At 50.8% G+C, this 20,511-nt stretch overlaps 8 protein-coding genes across 8 annotated transcripts; 2 read left to right on the top strand and 6 right to left on the bottom strand.

Annotated features, from left to right (window-relative positions):
- Window positions 1-279: 279 nt before the first annotated feature.
- On the top strand, window positions 280-1,949 carry Z518_03824 (uncharacterized protein; the record flags this gene model as incomplete). The annotated part of the gene is made up of 2 exons (XM_013417533.1): window positions 280-717; window positions 774-1,949. The coding sequence occupies 2 exons, from the start codon at window positions 280-282 to the stop codon at window positions 1,947-1,949; spliced, it is 1,614 nt and encodes a 537-aa protein (XP_013272987.1).
- Window positions 1,950-2,703: 754 nt separating this feature from the next.
- Window positions 2,704-3,060, bottom strand: Z518_03823 (uncharacterized protein; the record flags this gene model as incomplete). Its single annotated transcript, XM_013417532.1, has 1 exon — window positions 2,704-3,060. One exon carries the CDS (start codon window positions 3,058-3,060, stop codon window positions 2,704-2,706), a length of 357 nt encoding a protein of 118 aa, XP_013272986.1.
- A 2,186-nt stretch (window positions 3,061-5,246) lies between these two features.
- On the bottom strand, window positions 5,247-6,063 carry Z518_03822 (uncharacterized protein; the record flags this gene model as incomplete). The annotated part of the gene is made up of 2 exons (XM_013417531.1): window positions 5,247-5,874; window positions 5,933-6,063. 2 exons carry the CDS (start codon window positions 6,061-6,063, stop codon window positions 5,247-5,249), a joined length of 759 nt encoding a protein of 252 aa, XP_013272985.1.
- Window positions 6,064-6,820: 757 nt separating this feature from the next.
- Window positions 6,821-8,529, bottom strand: Z518_03821 (6-phosphogluconate dehydrogenase, decarboxylating 1; the record flags this gene model as incomplete). The annotated part of the gene is made up of 4 exons (XM_013417530.1): window positions 6,821-7,261; window positions 7,322-7,750; window positions 7,803-8,254; window positions 8,310-8,529. The coding sequence occupies 4 exons, from the start codon at window positions 8,527-8,529 to the stop codon at window positions 6,821-6,823; spliced, it is 1,542 nt and encodes a 513-aa protein (XP_013272984.1).
- A 1,173-nt stretch (window positions 8,530-9,702) lies between these two features.
- Z518_03820 (uncharacterized protein) lies at window positions 9,703-10,674 on the top strand (the record flags this gene model as incomplete). The annotated part of the gene is made up of 1 exon (XM_013417529.1): window positions 9,703-10,674. The coding sequence occupies one exon, from the start codon at window positions 9,703-9,705 to the stop codon at window positions 10,672-10,674; it is 972 nt and encodes a 323-aa protein (XP_013272983.1).
- Window positions 10,675-11,209: 535 nt separating this feature from the next.
- On the bottom strand, window positions 11,210-14,543 carry Z518_03819 (uncharacterized protein; the record flags this gene model as incomplete). The annotated part of the gene is made up of 3 exons (XM_013417528.1): window positions 11,210-13,803; window positions 13,852-14,038; window positions 14,088-14,543. 3 exons carry the CDS (start codon window positions 14,541-14,543, stop codon window positions 11,210-11,212), a joined length of 3,237 nt encoding a protein of 1,078 aa, XP_013272982.1.
- A 1,068-nt stretch (window positions 14,544-15,611) lies between these two features.
- Window positions 15,612-17,481, bottom strand: Z518_03818 (uncharacterized protein; the record flags this gene model as incomplete). Its single annotated transcript, XM_013417527.1, has 2 exons — window positions 15,612-15,770; window positions 15,826-17,481. 2 exons carry the CDS (start codon window positions 17,479-17,481, stop codon window positions 15,612-15,614), a joined length of 1,815 nt encoding a protein of 604 aa, XP_013272981.1.
- A 1,754-nt stretch (window positions 17,482-19,235) lies between these two features.
- Window positions 19,236-20,477, bottom strand: Z518_03817 (tyrosine-tRNA ligase; the record flags this gene model as incomplete). Its single annotated transcript, XM_013417526.1, has 1 exon — window positions 19,236-20,477. The coding sequence occupies one exon, from the start codon at window positions 20,475-20,477 to the stop codon at window positions 19,236-19,238; it is 1,242 nt and encodes a 413-aa protein (XP_013272980.1).
- Between the last annotated feature and the right edge of the window lie 34 nt (window positions 20,478-20,511).

Genomic DNA, 20,511 nt, shown 5'->3' with positions numbered 1-20,511 from the left:
GTGTCTTCGATAGTACTATCGAGAGAGTTCTCCAGGTTGATTCTGACAGTTTTATAGGCGCCGTCCTTGGCGTCTTGGCGGGTCGTGGATCTGACGCCAGCCCCTGTCAAGTACTCTCACTGCATGCCCTCATTTTCCATCCTCGTGAGACCGAGTCCCCTTAACCACTACACCTACTCGAGTTATCCTTCCGCCAGGCCGCCAGTCATTCATTCGACCCACCGCCAGCCATTGACCTCCAATGTCTTTGAAACCCCTCTCCCAGAATCTCACTTTTCCATGGACGAAACCTCCTACAGCGACCGCGTTTTAAGACCTGCTTCTGTTGCACCACCTCCTCCTACGGAAGAGAGCTTCATATATATCAATCCGCGTCGAAAATACAAGCGCCGTGGCACTGGTTCCGATTCCGAACTCAAAAGTGACGGCTCAGAAGATGGGACTGCCTCCATGTCGGGATCAGAAGAACACGAACTCGGAGCGTTAGACTCGGACGCAGATATTGACGATGATGAAGAGACGGGCTTCGGTAAACATGGAAGACGCAAATATCTGAAAAGAAAGAGGCGGCAGCATGGCCTGGATTCTCGAATCGCAGGCACCGGCGCTATCTCTAAAGATGAGGCCAGAGAAGCAGACAAGAATGTCATGCGCAATCTTTTGATCAATGCCGCACTCATCGGCCTGTGGTATTTCTTTTCTCTGGCAATATCCATTGTGAGTTTTGGTCCCTTCAACCACATACAACGGCATTCGCTGATTTGAATTCTCAGTACAACAAGATGATGTTCTCGTCTGACCACCTTGACTTCCATTTCCCACTGTTCGCTACGTCTCTCCACATGCTAGTCCAGTTTGGTCTGGCATCCATCATTCTTCTAATGTTCCCTTCGTTACGACCGTCCCAACCTCAACCTCCAACACATCGAAACGAATCACGCCCTCCGAGACCGCTCGTTACACCGTTATTCTATTTTACTCGTCTGGTCCCCACCGGAACGACAACGTCACTCGATATTGGACTGGGCAATACCTCTCTTCGCTTTATAACATTAACCTTCTACACAATGTGTAAATCTTCCGTCCTCATTTTCGTCTTAATGTTCGCTTTCCTTTTTCGACTGGAGAAGCCATCAGTCAAACTCATTGTCATTATCCTGACCATGACGATTGGCGTTTTGATGATGGTTGCAGGCGAAACAGCCTTCCATGCTCTCGGTTTTGCTCTGGCAATGTCTGCATCCTTCTTCTCGGGCTTTCGATGGGCATTGACTCAAATCCTTCTCCTCCGACACCCAGCAACTTCGAATCCCTTCGCCACGCTCTTCTTCCTAGCGCCAATAATGTTCGTCACGCTATTCGTCATCGCATGTTTTTCAGAAACCCCATCAGCCGTCATGGCAGGGCTTCACCTCCTGATCAGCGAGTACGGAGTCTTCAAATCAGCATTATTGCTTTTTGCCCCGGGATGCCTGGCATTTTGCATGATTGCTAGTGAATTCACCTTGCTTCAGCGAACGAGCGTCGTCACTCTTAGCATCTGCGGCATTTTCAAAGAAGTTGTCACTATCAGTGCGGCCGGAATCGTCTTCCACGATGAACTCTCTGTGGTCAATGTTAGTGGTTTGATTATCACGATCCTCAGCATTGCCAGCTACAACTACTTGAAAGTGGTCAAGATGAGAGAAGAAGCACGCGAGAAACTGAGAAAACGAGATGAAGAGCAGTATGAGGAGATGGAATATGATGGGGACGACAACCAAAACACTGCTGCTATAGATGAGGTGGAAGGGATGAATGCGGCCTCAGTTCCGTTAATGCATGACCAAGAAGCAAGGTCAAATGGTAGAATTGGCATTGGATCGGGGTCGGGGACGGGATCGAGCTCGGTTCCACAAGCGGATGGCGTCCTGGGACCTTCTGCAAAGACAAAGGAAGACAGGGAGTGATCTGTTTTCCCGGGGGTTAGATTCTACCGGATCAATTTTTATAGCTGGACAATTAGCTAGACTTTGCACATAGAAAGAGATGTACACCAGAGAGCGAGGATCCACCATTGGACGATAGGTTGGCATATATATTCCAAGCATAATGTATCGGCAAGATTGCCGGGATTTCCTAAGACAAAACCCATCCCATTCCCAGCCAATCAAATCAGTGAGTTCTTGTACCCCTTAGTTCACAGCCTTACCCCGACTTGGTTCTCCCATTTTGTTCTTGTTCATGATTTCAAAACCAAACGGTCGAGTTCTGCTCTTTACACAAGGGGAAGAAAGCCTCATCCTCATTAGCTAAAAATATTTCTATCAACCGCTGATTACAGCTATACAATCTTCAATTTCCTCAATTCAAAACTTCTTAGTCCAATGAAATGCTCTACATTCTGAGAAGAATCCGACACGCCGATAACATCCTTTATCCGCCTCGAGTATAACCAGGCCTTCCTCATCCTCATCCTCTTTCTGATCCTTATCATCACCACCATTATCGTTGGGAGAAGCACATCAATACCCTGCCCCCATCCTGGCCTCAAAGTACAAAAATCCTCTTGTCACCGCACTGAACGGCAACACCTCCGATTTAAGTGAACAATGCTATCGAGTATTGTGAAATGAAACGGTTCCCTTTTGGGCTATCACCATACGGCCGGAACGTTTTTCCTTGAGCCGGCGCTCACGACCACAGAGCACAGTATTTAACCGGTCATGGCGCAAGAGCTAACCAAGACTGAAACTCCGAAGTCACGTCACAGTGCCAGAGAAGGTATTCGAAGAGAAATTGTTCCCAGAGGCTGGCGAGGAAGACGCCGCCCCAGAGCAAGTGGAAGTTCTCCGATACAAGGGCCAAGGCGACGGGGATGTCGCTCTCATGACTCACACTGCGCTCTGAGTATTCTGTAAGATTGTCGTACCAGGGCTGGTGCAGCTGTGAAGGTTTTTCTTTGTCTCCCTTTCGCTTTCGCTGGTGTCCACCGTCATCACTGCTCTTGTGTCGGGTTCGGACGGTTGTGGCAGCTCGAGAAGTGGGCGTGAATGATTTATCGGGTTGGGCGTCTCCCATAGCGCACTTTTACAAAGCCACTTTCCATCCGTCGTATGAGTAAATGAGGAACCGAAGGGAGAGGAGCCGTTCTTCTAAAGTCCACACCCTGGCATTCCATGGATCGTTGCGTGAGCAGGCCCGGTGTGTTAGCTTGGAGCATGAAAAAGGAATCTAGGACAGTTCCAGAAAGTACAGCGGGTTCGCTTAGCCCAAAGAGGCCGTTGTTGACAGAGGTTACTTTTGCAGCGGTAATGATTAGTGCTGTGCACAGGATTTCTTGCGCTTTATCCGTTCTTGAATCTTGGACGATACACAGGCTGAAGATGGTCTGAGGAAGACGCTGCAGGCCCAGTCCTTACTTTTCCCTCCCCCCCCCTTTTCCATGGTATCCTCCGTAGTGATATTTTTTGGCTGGTCTCCTATATATATATGACGGAGCAGCGCACTCGAAGTCATCGTCCCCCGGCAGAGTGACGTACAACTTTGATCTCTTTGGATTGGTGACGTCCACCACACAGGTGGGCATGAAATGAGTAACAGAAAGACAGCTCTCATGCACTCTGCAGGAAGTAAACCAATGCCTCGCTTGGTTGAAGTTCGCTTCAGAGCCGAGAGTCATCTTGCAAGGTCTTGCGTTGATACTGTAGGTCCTGCAGCGGGGTCATCTGTTCAATCTAAGCATCAGCGATCAAATAAGAGAAGATTGGGGGAATGCCGAGGGGGAAAAATCAAACTTCTCCCTTACCTAGGGGTGAAATAGAGCCTAGCAAGAACGTAAACTGCTTTCTCATCAAGCATGTTGGGTATCGAGCGTACCGGATGGGCGGCATGGACGTCGATCATTGTCTCGAAGATATTGAATCCTTGTGCACTTCCGGTTCGTCCTCAATGTACGAGACTGTGACATCACACTCATTGGTGTAGGACATCATAGGTTGTGGTGCCTTAGCCTTGAACGGGGGTATTGAGGCCATTGTTGATGAAGTTATGAGCGAAACCTGAATTTGTCCATGCTGCCTAGCCAACTCCATGAGATTTAGCCTCGTCAGATCCGTCAGACCCGTAGGTGGCTTTGTTAGCAGTGCCCTCGTCACCGTCATCGGACCTCTCCATATGGTCCTGCATATCCTCATCGTCGTTCTTATGCCCATCTCCGTCATCATCCTCTTCCGGCCGCTGACGTTGTACGCTTTCTGTGTTTAGATGGCCTTATCGAGTCGACTAGATTGCCGCACCACTTATATCCCCCCCGGTTCTCCGTAGAATCTATTAAGTCCCCCGCTGTTCTGACGTACTCAAAGGATATCGTCCGCGTTGGTTCGACAGACCCAGCACATGTGGGTAGGGTGATGGAAGAAGCCCTTGCTTTCCCATAGCTTGGAGACGCGCCGCGGCCGAAGGGACAGTCGAGACATGCTCCTAGCAAGCACTGACGTTGTCACTTATGTAACACGCTTGTCAAGGCTGAAGAGGGGCGATTGTGGGGGTTGAAGTCTGGGGAAGTCGCCCCAGAGGTTGGGACGTCCTGTGGCGAGATAACATTGACTTTCTCTTCGATCCAATTTTTTTCCAGGTAGGTGAGCGGTGGCAGAGAGATCGGAGCACTTCTCTGGAGCGGGAGTCGCGGGACAGATCATGGAAGGAACGAGCAATTAGAATCTGTGAGGTTGAAGATGTCCAAGGCAGAGAATAGTTCATGTGGGGAGAGAGACAAAGTTTGGAATTGGTAGTCTCAAAGTATTCCTAGCAGCAAAACTGTGGGACAAGTGGAACAAGGGTAGATTTTCGAACAGTATTTAAATTTTGGGCTGGGTTACACACCAAAGGTAAGGGCCAATACTTCTAGGCCCCAAAACCGTTCAAACCCACTAAATGTAGCGAGGGATCAGCGTGAGTTGAGCCCCACAGAACCTCATCCAGAATCTTTTGACCAAACATCGACCCTGGAATAGTATCGGATTTTAGAGTATGCGAAATGCGGTCGATAGGGGGAGTGGGATGTCGAAGAAGTCAAATCCTCGAAGTTGGCATGCGGCGCGCCTCAGTGTCCCGAGTTGAACGACCACTCAGATCTGACTTCCTCGTCCAAGCTTCCGTTCCTGTAAGCAACTTCCTCTGCCTCGTGTCGAAACAACCCAGCCCTCGCAATAGTTATTGTTTGCGCATTCCTCCATTGAAAATAATGTTCAGGGGCCAGGGATCACTTAACCACCCTTCTTGATGCCCGCGGGAGCAACTCCCTTGCCACTTGAGTTGTCCGAGCCCAGTTTCCCATCAATCATGCCTTTAGACAGTCTCAATGTGATCTTTTGTCGCTCCATATCAACCACCTTTTTCATTCGCTCCAGATCTCCGTGCCGACCCTCGACAAATTTAACATTTGCTGCCCCATAGGGCTTCTCAATCAAATAGGTATCAGATATGAGCATCACATTTCCAGACCAGCGAGCCGGATGGGTTCGAGACAAGGCATCGAAGAGTGCTTGATCGGTAGTAGTGGTTCCCTTGGGACCGAGACGGGCCTGGGCTGCTTGTTGGTTGGAGATGTTTCTCGCAAGACGAGACTGAACAGCATTGGTATCGACAGTGTTGAGGGCCGGGGTGTGGTTGGTTTCAGTCGGCTGCTGAGGAAGGGCAAGAAGTTGAAAGCTGCTGATTTGAGAAATGGGGACAATTCGGTATGCACCTGCGGGGGCAACAAGAGAAGTAGAGTTAATTGCTGTCGGGACGGTGGCGCTTGTGTTCAACACGAGGAGATTGGTTAGAGGATCGGCCGTGTAAACGGTGCCTTCCAGGTTTAATTGATTCGGCGCTGCCGTACTGACGCGAATTCTGTGAGAGTTTTGTGAGCAATCATTCCCCTGTATTCTTCCCACAGTGACGATCGTACCGACTTCCAATGGCTTGTTGTAGACTGATATCCTGAGAAACAGAAGATGCCGCTGGCTGTGTGGGCTCACCCTTGGGCAATGCAACTGGCACTCTTGCTCCTGCATTCTGGCGTTTTGTGTCGGATGCCATCCTCATGCAAGGAGAGACTGCAGGCCAGATATTGGGATACACTCAAGCAGGGCTTTTTGGTCTGTCGGCTTCAAAGAGAAAGTGGAGGGGTGGAGAAGGGAAAGCAGACAAGTGTCGACCTGTCGAAACTGCGTCGAGATGAGGCAGTGACAGCCAGACTGGAGACTGGCAGTTACAGCGATCGGATGCCGCCCAAAACCCAAAGCCCAAGGGATACGCCAGGCGCCAGATGACAATGCTTCGAGGATGAGTCGCAAAGCAAAGCGATGCGATGCGAAAAGGGAGCGAAGCGAAGCGCAGTGCGTGGTCAAGAAATTTAGTGAGGGAAGTCGTAAGTCGCAGTTCGCAGGGACGTAGTCGGAGGATAATTTCACCCAAGTCTGGAGATGGGGATGGCCTTTTCCTCATTTGGCCATCGGACTTTGGGTGGATTTCCATACAGACTTAGTAGTGATTCCCTATACTTTTCACCATATTGAGAGCATCATCATTTTATTTGAAGCACACGGCGCCCCCAACAGTAGTGTCTATGCCATGGATACTCCTCAATCCCTGTCTAGCTACATGCAAGAAACGGTGCTCAGTACTCGAACGAGTTCCCGGAACATCTCCGTCATTTGAGTCCATGGGCCACCACATCTTGCGGACATTTTGAATTATGAATTTCGTTTCCATAGCCAGGTCGTTTTCCTTTTATTTTTGCTTCTGTCTCCGAAACAGTCAGGGCCAAGACAGCCGGGTGATCAGATATGATCGTCTATGCATTGTAGGTGGAGGCAGAAACATTTCCGCCACGGCCAGTCCAATTGACGTGAGTGTAGGCGCCAATCTTGAATTTGTCGTTGGCATACTCGGGCTTGATCTGGAAAGTGTGGGCACCGAAGTAATCACGTTGAGCCTGGAGCAAGTTGGCCGGCAGGTCCTTGGTACGATAACCATCGAAGAAAGCCAGGGCAGTGCTGAAGGCTGGCATGGGGATACCAGCCCTAACTGCGAAAGCGATGACGTCTCTCCAGCCATCCTGGGCATCGTGGATAGCCTTGTTGAAGAAGTCGTTGAACAAAAGGTTTTCAAGGTCGGGCTCTTTGCGGTATGCGGAAGTGATATCCTTCAAGAAGACGGATCGAATGATACAACCACCACGCCACATCAAGGCAATGGAGGGCTTGTTGAGTTTCCATCCATATTGCTTGGCGGCCTGCAAACGGGCAGTGGTCAGCATAATGGTACACATTGATATGGGCTTGGGGATCCTCACCGTCTGCATAAGCATGAAACCCTGGGCATAAGAGATGATCTTGGAGGCATACAAGCCCTGTTCGAGATTCTTGAGGAATGCAGCCTTGTCTCCAGTGAAAGAGGGTGTCGGGCCAGAGAGCACCTTGGAAGCACGAGTACGTTCATCCTTGATGGAACTCAAGCAACGAGCAAAGACGGCCTCGCCAATCAGAGTGACGGGCATACCGAGATCAAGAGCGTTGATGGCAGTCCATTTGCCAGTGCCTTTCTGACCGGCAGAGTCAAGAATTTTCTCAACAAGTGGCTTGCCATCATCGTCGTCGTATCGAAGGACATCACGGGTGATTTCAATGAGGAATGAGTCAAGGACACCCTTGTTCCACTCCGCAAAGACATCACCCATCTCCTTATAGCTCATGCCGAGACCACGTTTCATGATGTCGTAGGCCTAAAATTGTCAGAACGCTTGCGTCCGAGTGACTTTCATGCGAATAGCCCACCTCGCAAATCAGTTGCATGTCACCATACTCAATACCATTGTGAACCATTTTGACGTAATGGCCAGCACCTTCATCACCGACCCAGTCGCAGCAAGGCTCACCATCGGATTTGGCAGCAATACTCTGGAAAACGTCCTTGATGTATGGCCAGGCCTCTTCGTTTCCCCCAGGCATCAAAGAAGGTCCATAACGAGCACCCTCCTCACCTCCGGAAACGCCAGTGCCGACAAAGCGGATACCTTTCTCTGCTAGGTATTTGGTACGACGGTTGCTGTCGGGGTAGTGGGAATTTCCACCATCAATAATGATATCGCCCTTTTCACAGTAGGGGAGGAGCCTCTCGATGAAGTCGTCGACGGCGGGACCGGCCATGACCAAAAGCATCATACGACGGGGTTTCTTGAGTTTGGCCACGAACTCCTCGATCGAATGGGCTCCAACAATGGACTTGCCTGTGACATCTGTGAGCGGTGTCCCCGAAAAAGAGAGGCCTGATTGTTTTCTTACCCTTGGCCTCATTCTCCAGGAAGCGGTCGACCTTGGAGACAGTTCGGTTGAAGGCAACGACGGTGAAGCCATGATCAGCGGCGTTCAGAATCAAATTCTGACCCATGACCGCAAGGCCAATGAGACCGAAATCACCACTGGGTTCGGGCGGCGCAGGGCTGACCTGAAGGCCAGCCAGTCGCGCACTAAGGTCAGCATGCGGCTTGTCAATTGGGTGCATTCACAAGGAAACGGATCAATTCAATAAGCACTGGGATCGTCAAGGGGTTGGGCGAGGACGGGAAATCGTTTCTGATTCCGTTGAGGGGGACAAACTTACACTGGACCGGACATTTTGGTGGTGGTATTGAGCGAAGGTGGAGGGTAGGATTGTTTTGTTTAGAGCTGGAGTGGATTGAAGAGAGGTTTGAGAAATAGGGTCGAGTCTCCGTCTAATGCACCGAAAAAGACGAGAGGCACGAATTGTAAAGGAAGAGAGGAATGGAACTACACGGGGGGAATGAGAGAAATATGTTTGATTTTCGAAGCGACGCTGGCAGGACATTGGATGAGCGCAGGCTGGCAACGGGCAACGCAGCGAGTTGAGTCTTTCAACCCCACCATCACCAACTGCGACAATAGTTTGGAGGGGCAAATGGGCTGCGGGCTGCACAGTGACCGCCCGCCATTGGATGTTGCCCGCCCCGGAAGCTGGGTACAGAGTCGCCCTCCGACCGACAATTACTGGTAGCGGCTGGGTTTCGGCCACTCATGGAAACATAGCCACTGTCCCGATGAAGACGGTCTATCAGTAATGGATCGATTACTAGCATTTTCCATTCCATCCCGACCAAGGGCCTGGGATAACAAGCCAGCGATATCCCGCAGCAAGGCCATGTGCTGCTAGGGTTCGTGAATAACCAGGAGCCGGGTGACTCAGCAACGACTTAATGATGACGACTTGGTCTTGTCAAGTTACTCGACCTGCCAGTCCCGAAAAGAGCCGGAGCATTGTATCAGTATGGCAATGGTCTGTCCATGTTATTCAATGGGTCTTCCCGCTGGGAGAAATTCTTTCTGCCAAGATATTGTCACGTGAATATATATCAGCCCGAGATAGTCTAGTCTGTCTCGTCAAACATTCCCTCTCCAGTTAGCCTACAACGATTTATCAGTCGTGCTGCGACAAACATCCTCGATCCCCTTCAACAGAACGCAGTCTTTGTTGAATGGGACAGTCACGCAAGTTCTAGTATATGTAACACTCGACTACTCCTCCAGCGCACAGAGCATGAATTGCTTCGATCCCATCTGATCAAGGGTCGCCAACCACTGCTCTGCAGAGTCTGGCCTCCGTCCGAGGCTTCTGGTACGTGTTTGAACCGGTGATCCTGCTCCAGATCAAACATTCATCATGTCATATCCGGCCCCTCCAGGTCTCTCATCCTCTACCTCACAACCTCCTGCTTCTCTTCCGGCACGACCACCACCTTCAACAGTCAGTCCTGCTCCGCCGTTCAGACCTGCCTTGAGCGCTACCTCACCAAATCCTGCCCTCACAGCATTCGCACCACGTTCGGTAGCAACAGCAAACACCTATCGGACAAGTAGTCCAGCACACTACGCTGCTACACCCGTCCCATCATACGGCACAGGCACACAACACCAACAAACCACTCAACCTCAATATGATCCAACATATTCAGCTGCTCCACAAATCCGCAATCCTTTCGTCCCCACACCAGACACGTCGTCCTCGAACGCCTACCTCTCTGGCTACGATGCGGAGTACGAAGCACAAGTACAACAATGGCAAAGTGCCTACATGAATAAAGAGAATGGCAATGCATCTTCGTCAATATCTAAATCAGCAGGAGGACATAACGCTTCAACTGGATCTACATCACGAAACGAACCTACGGCTCAAACCGATAATGTGCCGAAAACAGTACATCGTTCTGGTGGAGGCATGACATGGACAGATTCTACCCTCCTAGAATGGGATCCTGCACACTTCCGCATTTTTGTTGGCAATCTCGCCGGCGAAGTCACAGATGACTCTCTCCTCAAAGCCTTCTCACAATACCCCTCCGTTCAGAAAGCACGTGTGATTCGTGACAAGCGAACGACGAAATCTAAGGGTTACGGATTCGTAAGTTTTGCCGATGGGGACGATTACTTCCGTGCCGCGAGAGAGCAGAATGGAAAATATGTGGGAAGTCACCCGATCGTGGTGAAGAAAGCTACAACTGACATTCGACCATCGACGGTAAAGCAGAACCACCATAAAGGAAAGAGTGGGGCTGGTGGGCATGGAAAAGTAGAACATGGCGGAGTCCATAAGAAAGGGCCCAAGACGAAAGGAGGACTAAAAGTCTTGGGATGAAGAAGGTCTCTGCATGCCTCTGTTTCGAAAGGGAAACATCGGTTTGCTGAGAGGGATGATATGTGGCGATGCAGGGAATAGGCTGGATGGGTCCCGATTGCTTGTCATGATCTCGGCCAGAAATAGTCTCGAACTTGGAAATATGGATATGGCCGGATTATTTTGTCCAGAAGCGCTGGCCAAAGCTCATTTTACTGGTATAACTATTCCACTACCAGGACATTCGGAGCCGCATCAGCATTATGGTGGAAGAGTATTGATTTATCGTAGCACAAAATGTCCCTTCCAGACCACGTGAATATGCATCGTATTGCAACCGTGTCCATAGATCCTATCAATATATATTCGAGTATCCCTCAGTCGTCCAGTCATTCTCATGTTCATATTTGTCCCGTTTCCCGCAACCACGTCGATTCCAACACAAAGCGACAATTCATTCCACCCTTTCATCTCCTTTTATTTTCTGATTGATTTCTCTTCTACCTTGGAACAATTTTCCAGGCCCTCCTAATTGAAGTCGAAGTCGAAGGACGATTCACATTCGATATGCATACGCCGACGAATTGCCTCGTTTCATGACATCCGTCGCCTTTGGCTCATCCTTCACATCCTCTTCGACAAAAGGATTGTCCCTCGCAACGGCCACCGACATCGCGCCCTTCGAGATATCATCCGGATCTAATTTCATCTGACTGCCTGACAATTTCTCAAACTCATCATCAGCATGAGATCCGGCGTCATCCTCACTTTCACTATCATCACCTCTCAACCTGACAACACGCAGCTTAACCTCCTCACCGTCAAGTGTTGAATAGACGCGCAAGCCTACGACACAGACGGCATTCCAGGGTTCTTCAGGCCCGTTGGCTTCGTCGGCAGATTTGGCGTCTATATCTGTCACACCGGGCGGAGGGGAGATAAGCCCGCCTCCTCCGCCACGACCATGGCGGTGACTACCGCGAGACCGGCGTCGGCGTCGAGAGCGCATTCCTCCAGGTCGGTACCGGCCGCGGTGTGAGCAGGATGAGGATTCCTCGGAGCTGGACAGCTCAGAGGGCATGTCGAGTTCTGAATTCCAGTCGAAGGGGGGGAAGGAGTCAGCATCAGATGTGTGACCGTCTTCTGCGGCGATGTCGTCGTTTTCATGAACTGCGGGGATGTCGAGGTCAGGCAGCATGTCGTCGTTGCTGCCTTCGCTTCCGCCAGCGCCCATGCCAATGCCGATCATTGCTGCTGTTGTGTCGAGGGTGTCGCTTCGCTGAGGATGCCCTCGACTGCCGTTCATCACGTCGTGTAAGTCGGGACCGTAGTCATTTGAGACTTCGTGCTCAGGATGAGAGATGGGAGGTGATGTTAGGAGCGGATGCACGTCTGTAACAGTAGCGGTAGCAACGCCGTCGGCTTTGACGCTGGTCGTGGGTGGTTTCTCCTCTGGTGCCGGTGTGTTCTCCTCGGAAGTAGCTTCAGGCCGACTTGCTTGCGTTTCTGCATCGGCGGCTTTGATGACTTCGTCCAGAGATTGTACGACATTGGCAGCGGAGACATGTTCAGTTGGCGTGGTCGTTGATTGAGGACCTGAATCTCTTGGTGGATTGTCCGTTGTATCGTGGCCCTTCATGACCATGACATCTTTAGCACGAGACGACTTGGAGACGGTCTGCTCGGCCACAGCTTGGTCATTTTCCACACCTTCGTTTTCTTGCTTGGGCCTGTCCGAAGAGACAAGCCGTTCGGGTCTCTCCTTCTCGACCGCATCAGGGAGGATGATAAGATCAGCACCCCCAGCTTCCTGGAGTTTCGTATCGGCTCGTTCCTTTCTCTCCCTTCGCTGGCGATTTCTCGCCTGCCTCTCCTTCTCTCTCTTGTGTCTTTCTCTCTCCTTCCTCCAGTGTTTCTCCGCCTGGGCTTTCATTTTCTCCTTCAATTTTTGCCTCTCCTTGATCTTTCGAGCTTTGTTCCGCGCCTTGCGCTCTTGTCTTTCCGCTTCCGTTTCCACGATAACGCCTTTGGCATGTGCCAGGTCATAGGATAGGCCCATCTGGATGAGCTTCTCGCGTCTCGTGGCTGCGTAGACCGGCAGCACATCTTCGAGGTGTTCTCTGTCGGTGTGCCTTGTGGCTGTGATCTTCATCAAGACCGAGTACGTGCCTGCTTCCAATTCCGTGTCAGTGCTCACCGATCTCGCCATGGCGTAGTTGCCGTTCGATCGAACGATATAATCGTCCTCATCCTCTTTGTCATCAGATTCCAGACGGAATTGAAGATCAAATCCGTATCCGCCCTCTAGGCCACCGAAATAGGTGTCATCGAGCTGAGCCAATACAATCACAACGCGGGCCTTCCTTTCCAAGGTCAACGAGAATTTTGTGCTGTGATACTCAGCCGACCATGAGACGTTGACGCTCGTCCAGCACTGGGTGACGTTCCATTCCGGCCCGAAAATCCTGGTGCGATCAAAATGCTGATATTTCTTGAGCAAGTCCTCATAGCTGATCCAGAATATACCATCGTTTCCGAACTTGTGATCGAGCAAATGCATCCATTCGGGGGTCCATTCGGAACTGCCATCACTCCATTTGCCCGTCCATTCCTTCTTTCCCCAAGGATTGCGAAGTTTGAGAAGTCGCTGCCCGTTTATCTCCTTCGCGTCCATGATGCTGTATGCGTGGCCTTCGGAAATCCCTTCGCGTTCACGTGGAACGCCGCTTGTATTCAGCCAGTTGGAGTAGAACCCCGTGGCGCAGCCAAAGAGAAACGACTTCCCTACTTGCATCAATTCGTCCCTCCAGAAGGCGTCGCGATCGAGGATGTCGGTGCTGTAGATCTCTGTTGTCACGCCGCCAGTTAAGTCCTCAATGGCCTCGCCGGTGAAACCGCCATCGATGGAAGCGAAGTCACCATGCGCTTTGGCATATGCCTTTTCAAGCAATGGCAGCCAAGTTTCGTTTTCATCGCTACACTGCGCAAAGTACAGTGCTCTGGAACCAGTCTGATGGGCTTTGCGATATTCTTCCGCGCTGTCGGCCCGATTGATGTCGTCCCAGACCACTCTTTCGTCTTGTGCTTCGTCATAATCGGGTGCACGGAGGTATAACTTGTCGTCGATGATGGTATGTTGCCATTCACCGTCTAACACACGGTTAATCAAGGTCAGGCAGTCGTTCTAATCAACATTACCTCTGAAGAAGACGAAGCCATAGACGCCCACATCCATATCGTGCTTGACGCAGACTTTATCAATCAACCCTTCCATATTACCCAGTCCACAAAGAGCCGCCATCAAATAGCAATCTCCATCTCGACCCTGCCTGACATCGCCAGCGGTGGGACCGTTGATGTAGAACTGCGGTTTCTCAAAGATGTCCTGTGCCAACTTAGCATATTGAGAGAACGTGCCAACGCGAAGAGCATACCGTAACTCGCTTCACACCTTTCGGCTTCATGGAATCACCTGGCGTACTTAGGCCATCCAGACAATTTCGCTGTCCGGATTTGAGATCCCACTCGATGTCAAAGTGTAGATCACGATACTTCTGATTCAACCTACGACATTCCTTGATGATCCTGTCCACGTCCCTGATACACTCGGCCCGGGCCTCCTCGTACGATTTAGCAGCACGTTGGCCGGAAACGGTGCCATGAGGAGTTTTGGCGGCTTTCTTCCGAGCATAGGGATTGTTGGGTAGCACGGTAAAGACCTTCCCAGGGTATTTGGAGTTCATTTTATCCCAGAATTGCTGGACAGTCTCCTGAGGTGCTTGTTGTCGTGGTTTCCGACGGATCTTGATCGGGGGTGGTGGAAGGCCAACATCGGGCGGAGGTCCATTGTAACGGCTGCCCCCTCCGGTGTTGTCTCGACGGTCATCCATGGAATGGTTTGCTTATATGTTGAGGTCGTCACGCAAGGAACAAAGTGGATGACTAGACTTTCGGGTCTGTAGACCGCGGTGGAATTCAATGCAAATTGCTCTTCAGACGACAACCCGGGAAGCATAAAGATGTCAGTCGGATCAGGCAATGAAACGGCAGTAATCAGACTGATTATTCGTGTGTTCAAGAACGCCCAAAGCTGAAGTTGGTCGAGATAGAATATGCTGATGATGCCGTCGGGTTGAAGAAACACATCCGAGATGGAAAATCTAACACAGAAAGTTGACCAAAGTTCGTTGACGACCACATCTAAGCCGCTGTGTCTGACTCCGAGCCCATGTCACAAAACAGTCTCGATTATTATGGAGCCAAAACCAGCCAGTAGCGTGGCGTCTCGGTTGCATAGATTTGCGGCTGAGTTGCTGAAGGCTGAACCTCACTTAACGAGGCATTGGCTGAAATGAGAAAAGTGGATGATCTAGAGACTGGAGCCCAAATTATTGAATGCCACAGCGTGTAAGGCGAGATGAGATGAAGTGAGGCTGTACATGTCTTTAGGTCAGGGAGTTGCCTGGTTTGCCTCGTTGTACTTTATTCTTCCGCAGTTGGCAGGAAATGGATTTCAAGTGACCAAGAATGACCTTGGAGAGTGATTGGCCGCTGAGGCTTCGCACTTTAGCTCCTAAAAATCAGAAGACGTGGCACGATGTGTTTTTGAGGTCTCAAAGCGACAATTGGTGGCAGGTCAGGCAACCCTCGCGACTGGCTTTCCAGGCGGAAGGAGATTTGCCTAAGCAGTGTTTCGCGCCCCCCCCACCTTTTTAAAAAAAAAAAAGGCGAGATTCAACAGAGTGAGCTTTCAAATCTCGCACATTAATGACAAGAGAAGCTTTGAAGAAACGTCAAAATTGAAGCAACAGTGGAACAAGTGTCAACTGCGTCATATTGGCCTGTTTATCTGACTGACACGCATATCCTTCCGAGCAAGACATATATCAGCTGTGCTCACGCCGCTTGGCAGGAGACATGTCAGAGCATCAACAAAGCACGTTGAGGGAACATTTCTCTTAAATGCCTTTCTTCTCGCCCATCTCGTGGCTGGTTGTATCCTCGTCGGGAACAACAACCAGGTTGTCGGAGCGGTAGGGATCGACTTTGACAGACTTGAATTTGCGAGCGGACACCTTGTTCTCGAACAAAACATCCAATTCGGCATAAGTGAGGCCCTGAATACACGGTCAGAACGGCACAACAGCGAGAGATATTCAAGAAGCGACATACTTTTGGCTCTGGAAGACGAAAATATGTCCAGATCAAGCCAAGCAAGTTCAGACCACCCCAGAAAAAGCATGTCTTTCCACGCCAACCCCAGGCGGTTGGGTTCATCATGCGAGGCTGAAGAGTCCCGATCACAATACCCATAATATTGTAAACATTTCTTGACAAGACGACCGTCTTGATTCTGAGGCGGGTAGATGGAAGCTCAGCAACAAGCGAATAGCAGACCGGGCCGACAGTGAAGTCGTAGAGGAAAGTCAGGATGAGAATCAAGGCTCCAGAGGCCCAACCGATCGATGTGGAGAGTTCTGGGGCCCCTAGACCACCGATAACCATCAAGATAATGAACATCCCCACTTGACCCCAGAGATACAGTGTGCGACGACCGAAGTGTGGCATCAAGAACCAGGACAAGACCGTGCCGCAAAAACCCATAGCACTCTGACCGACACCAAGGGAATATGCGTTGCTTTCACTCAGACCGGCTTGGATCATGAAGTAAGTACCCCAGCCGATCATTGGCGAGCCGGAGGTCTGTTGAATCAACCAAGTGATACAGGTTACTTCGGTTCGTCGGAGATCAACCCCCTTGAAGCAGTCCCAGTATGTGGTGCCGGCAGTTTGCTGAATTTCCAGTTCGTTGGTGTGAATCATCATGGCAAGTGTGTCTTCCACATTGAATTCCGCGTTCTTCTTGGAGGTCAACTTAAGAAGTGCAGCGCGAGCCCGGTCGAGTTTTCCGTGGCGTACCAGCCACCATGGTGACTCCGGAGCAAGGAATGCAGTGAGCATGATGGGGAGGGGCCAGACCCATTGGATCGCATAGGGCACGCGATATGCCCATTGAGAGGAGATGTTGACGAAGCCTTTCAAGACACCAGCAGCAATGAGCTGGCCGATAACCCAACAGAGGTTGACATAGGTGGTCAAATATGGTCGAAGGGGCACCGGGGTGACTTCTGCGGCATATGTGGTGGTGAGTGTCTGGAAAACACCCCATGGAAGACCGGAGAGGACGTAGCCAGCAAGTAACATTTGAACATCGACGGCAAAGAAAGTGATGAAAATGGTGCCGGTGATGAACATCAGGGAGCCAATCATGGTCCAGCGATACCCGATCCTCTCAGAGATGATACCATTGAGAAAAAGCCCGATGATTTGAGCGGTGGCCGTACCGTTGGTGAGGGCGGATTGCCATGTTGCAGAGACTTGGTATGTTTGAGTCCCGTCCACCATGCCCGAGGGGGAGCCGTACTTGCGCGCGAAGGTAGTCAAACCGAAAAAGTTACCCAGCAAGTATGTGTCATATCCCTCCATGATGACGGCGAGAGACAGGCAGAAGGAGAACAAAATGGCCTTGGGATAGAGTCGGCAACCTTCACGGAAGCCCATCTTGTGCTCCAACTCTGCGGCAGCTTTGGCATCGGCAGAAAGCTCGGCCAAATTAGGGACCGCAATGGACATCTTGCGAAGAGTCTCATCTTTTTGGTTGAAGACTGCCTCGTCCTGCTGGGCCGCAACAGCTGCAGCTGGGACAATGGAAGACCTGCGTCGAGTGGTGTTATAGGTGGGCGCTCCCATATTTTCTGCATAGTGGGAGACGCTCATGTGTCGGCCAGTACGGCCGAGGCCGCTCTCTTCATCGTGAGCGAAACTCATGCTCGAGGTGTACAAGGCTATAAGAGGGTGTGTGAATGGTCAGATACACCACTGCTGTGGCTCCAGCAAGAGTAAGCTGTATCCAAGAACACGACCAGGTCGGTGGGATGAGGAGATACGAACCTTGAGCAAGGGCGGCTGTCCTAAATATAATAAGTATTCGTACCTGTCGATAATGCTCTTCTCCCTCTGGCTAAACTCCCATGACGCAGGACTTCTTCCACAAGCTATCGAAATTACTCAAAGTATGTCGCTCGCCGGTAGGTTGGAGTCAAGATTCCAAGTTCGCTCAAACGAGATCATGGTTTGACAAGAGGGCCAGTGGTGAGCAACGTTAAGCGGAGTGGTCAGGTGTTGCAGTACATACAGCCCCAGACACGACGGGCATTTTCAAGAAGCTCGGAGGCGCAAAAGCATTCCACAAGCGTCGCAAAGCGAACTGGAGCAAAAAGAGACGAGCAACGCCGTTGGCCGACGGCCATTCTGACTGGTGGACTAGGACGGGGGATCTCACAAGACGGCGAAAAAGGGTAGAGAGGATCGGCTGAGAGCCTCGCTTTCCCATGTGCATGCATCTCCTCCCGCGAGCTGGCCGTCCATTCAGCGGCCAGATATGTCGACCAGGAGACTTCCAGACTCGGTCACCCCAGCTCTTGATCAAATGTAAAACCCCGCACTGTGGCCTCGAGTCGAGATCCGCTCCACACCCCGACTTCTGCCCATCTCTTGGTTCAAAGAGGCGCACTGGGTATCGGTCCCTATTCGATAGTCGGAGTTTTAACGATCTGAGGTCGCATATGTGATCCTGCGATCACCCTCAGCGGTTTAAGCGAAAAGGTCGCCAGTTCTATGATGTTAACAGACAGCTCTCCGCAAACCCTTATCATTGGTCTCGAAAGACGGTGTCAAAAGATCTTTCTCCAGAATCAGCGACTGTCCAAAGCAGACCGTTCCGATTACCGTGTTGTAAAAAGATGTTTTATGCACCCTCACGATGATTTTAGAATTGATAAGGTATGCCTGCAGACGACGAAGCAAGCAACAAGGCGCGAGGTGTTAGCTATTCAGACGGCGTTACGAGATACCCAAGCTGCATCCCACCTGTATAGCTGTTTGCAAAGTAGGCGCCCTCTGATTCTGGAGCTTGTCATCTGTTGGCACCTTGTCAATGTGCATCTTTACCTAGGCAGGCAGGTAGTCGCGGTCTTGGGACGATCGAGAGACGGTGCATAGTGGTGGCTCCTTATATTACCTCGCGTTAAGTCAGTCTGCGGCTGCCGGGCAACCCGGCTAGAGCCGGCATGGAAGAACAATAATGCGGCCGAGAATTTGGCCGAGATGGCTCCATATACCATCTGCAATACAATGGGTGTTTTCACTACTGGTATTTGTGTTCATTGCTAGTTGTTTTACTGTACTAGCTCCAAGAATAGCCTTCCTGTTAATTGCGAAGAGATGTAAATCCTAGGAAGTCCGGATTTGTATCGAATTGGCCATTTGAGATGGGCATCATGACCTCCCCCCTTATTCGTTTCATCTTGGCTCTCCGAGTCGACTCGTTCAGTCGTGTCGAGCTAACTTCATGATACCCAAATGTCGCATAAGCCAGGCCGAGTCTGAGAGATGCATCCTGCGAAATGAGAGCACTCCGCAATTCTAGTCGTCTTCGTTTGGGTCTCCGGTGTGCAAGAGACAGGAAGGACATGAGAACGTCTGTCTCGAAAACTCCGTTTTCAATGCAAATCCAGAACTTATCAAGGCTGACCGTTGACTTCCAGTTTGGACATTGCCTCCGCTGCCGTCTTGCCTACTTCGGCTTCTTCCTTGCCTTCTCCTCCCATCGACCCATCCGGTTTGGCCGTGAGAGGGACAGCACCTGGATACCTCGAACCCTTATCCTTTGGTTGCTTCTTCTTTTTGGCAGGTTCAGCAGGGGGGTACGCTTTTTTCTCAATGTCTTGCCACTCTGGCGATGCCTGGAACTCTGCTTGAATTGGCGCCAATAAATCGACCAACGCAGCTGTTACGCCTGCCTTAAGCAATTGGGGGGTTAACTTGTCTGCTCGGTAATCCTCCTTCAGAGTCTCGATGTCGTGATAGACTAACGGGTCTCCTTCGCCCTCTCTCCTCTCGCACACAAAGGTGCCCTTTCCATCGGGGTTCCCTAGCGCGCTGATCGGGAGCAAGACATATTCCACAAAGGAGATGATTCCATTTCCCTCCACTTCCCCAGCAGCGGCATAGGCTTTGCGCAGCTTTTTCTTGACTACGTCAGCGGTGTCGAGGATATCAATCTTGGAATCGGGATCGGATGCAGACATTTTTCCGCCTGCAAGGCCAGGAACCATAGGATTCATGAGGTGTGCACGTTGTCTGTATCCAACTTTGGGGAGAGTCTCTTGGGCGAGAGCGAAAATCTTCCGTTGATCCACTCCTCCGAATTGAGCATCAACACCAAGATGCTGTTCATCCAATGCCTGCATCAAAGGGTAGATCAGTCCAGACAGAGTCGCATTGTCGACCTGTTTGACCACTTCGGCGCCAGCCTTTTTCGCATCATGCTCCGTGACCACACTGCTGATTCGGAAGATGTCCATAGTGTAATCGGCACTTAGCTGGTAGGAGGAGCCCAGAATGAACTCCAACTTCTCCAAGCTCACTCCCACAGTTTTCAGAAGTGCTTGTATGACGAACTTGTAGTATTCCGCCCGGAACTTGACCAGTTCAATAGGTGCTTTCAGATTGTCAAGGAAACCATGAATATCAGCTAGGAGAATCTTGACTCGGCAGCCTGCTCGTAAAAAGTGTGCAATCTTCATCATCGGGACGAAGTAGCCACAGTGAGGTCTTCCAGTTGTGGCTGATCCCCAATAGATGACCAGGGGTCTTTGCTGTTTAAGGATGACATCTTCCAGTATGTCTTCTCGCAGAACTTCTTGCAGTTGATCCTTGATCAGTGAGAGCTTTTCTTGCGGGGATAACTCTCCGCCCGCCATATTGGGCAACGAAGTGTGGGAGGAGGGCCGCAGA

The sequence above is a fragment of the Rhinocladiella mackenziei genome (genome assembly GCF_000835555.1).
Source record: "Rhinocladiella mackenziei CBS 650.93 unplaced genomic scaffold supercont1.3, whole genome shotgun sequence".
NCBI classification, from domain to species: domain Eukaryota; kingdom Fungi; phylum Ascomycota; class Eurotiomycetes; order Chaetothyriales; family Herpotrichiellaceae; genus Rhinocladiella; species Rhinocladiella mackenziei.
The sequence above is the reverse complement of the archived record's forward strand: the minus strand, read 5'-3'. Positions and strand labels throughout refer to the sequence as shown.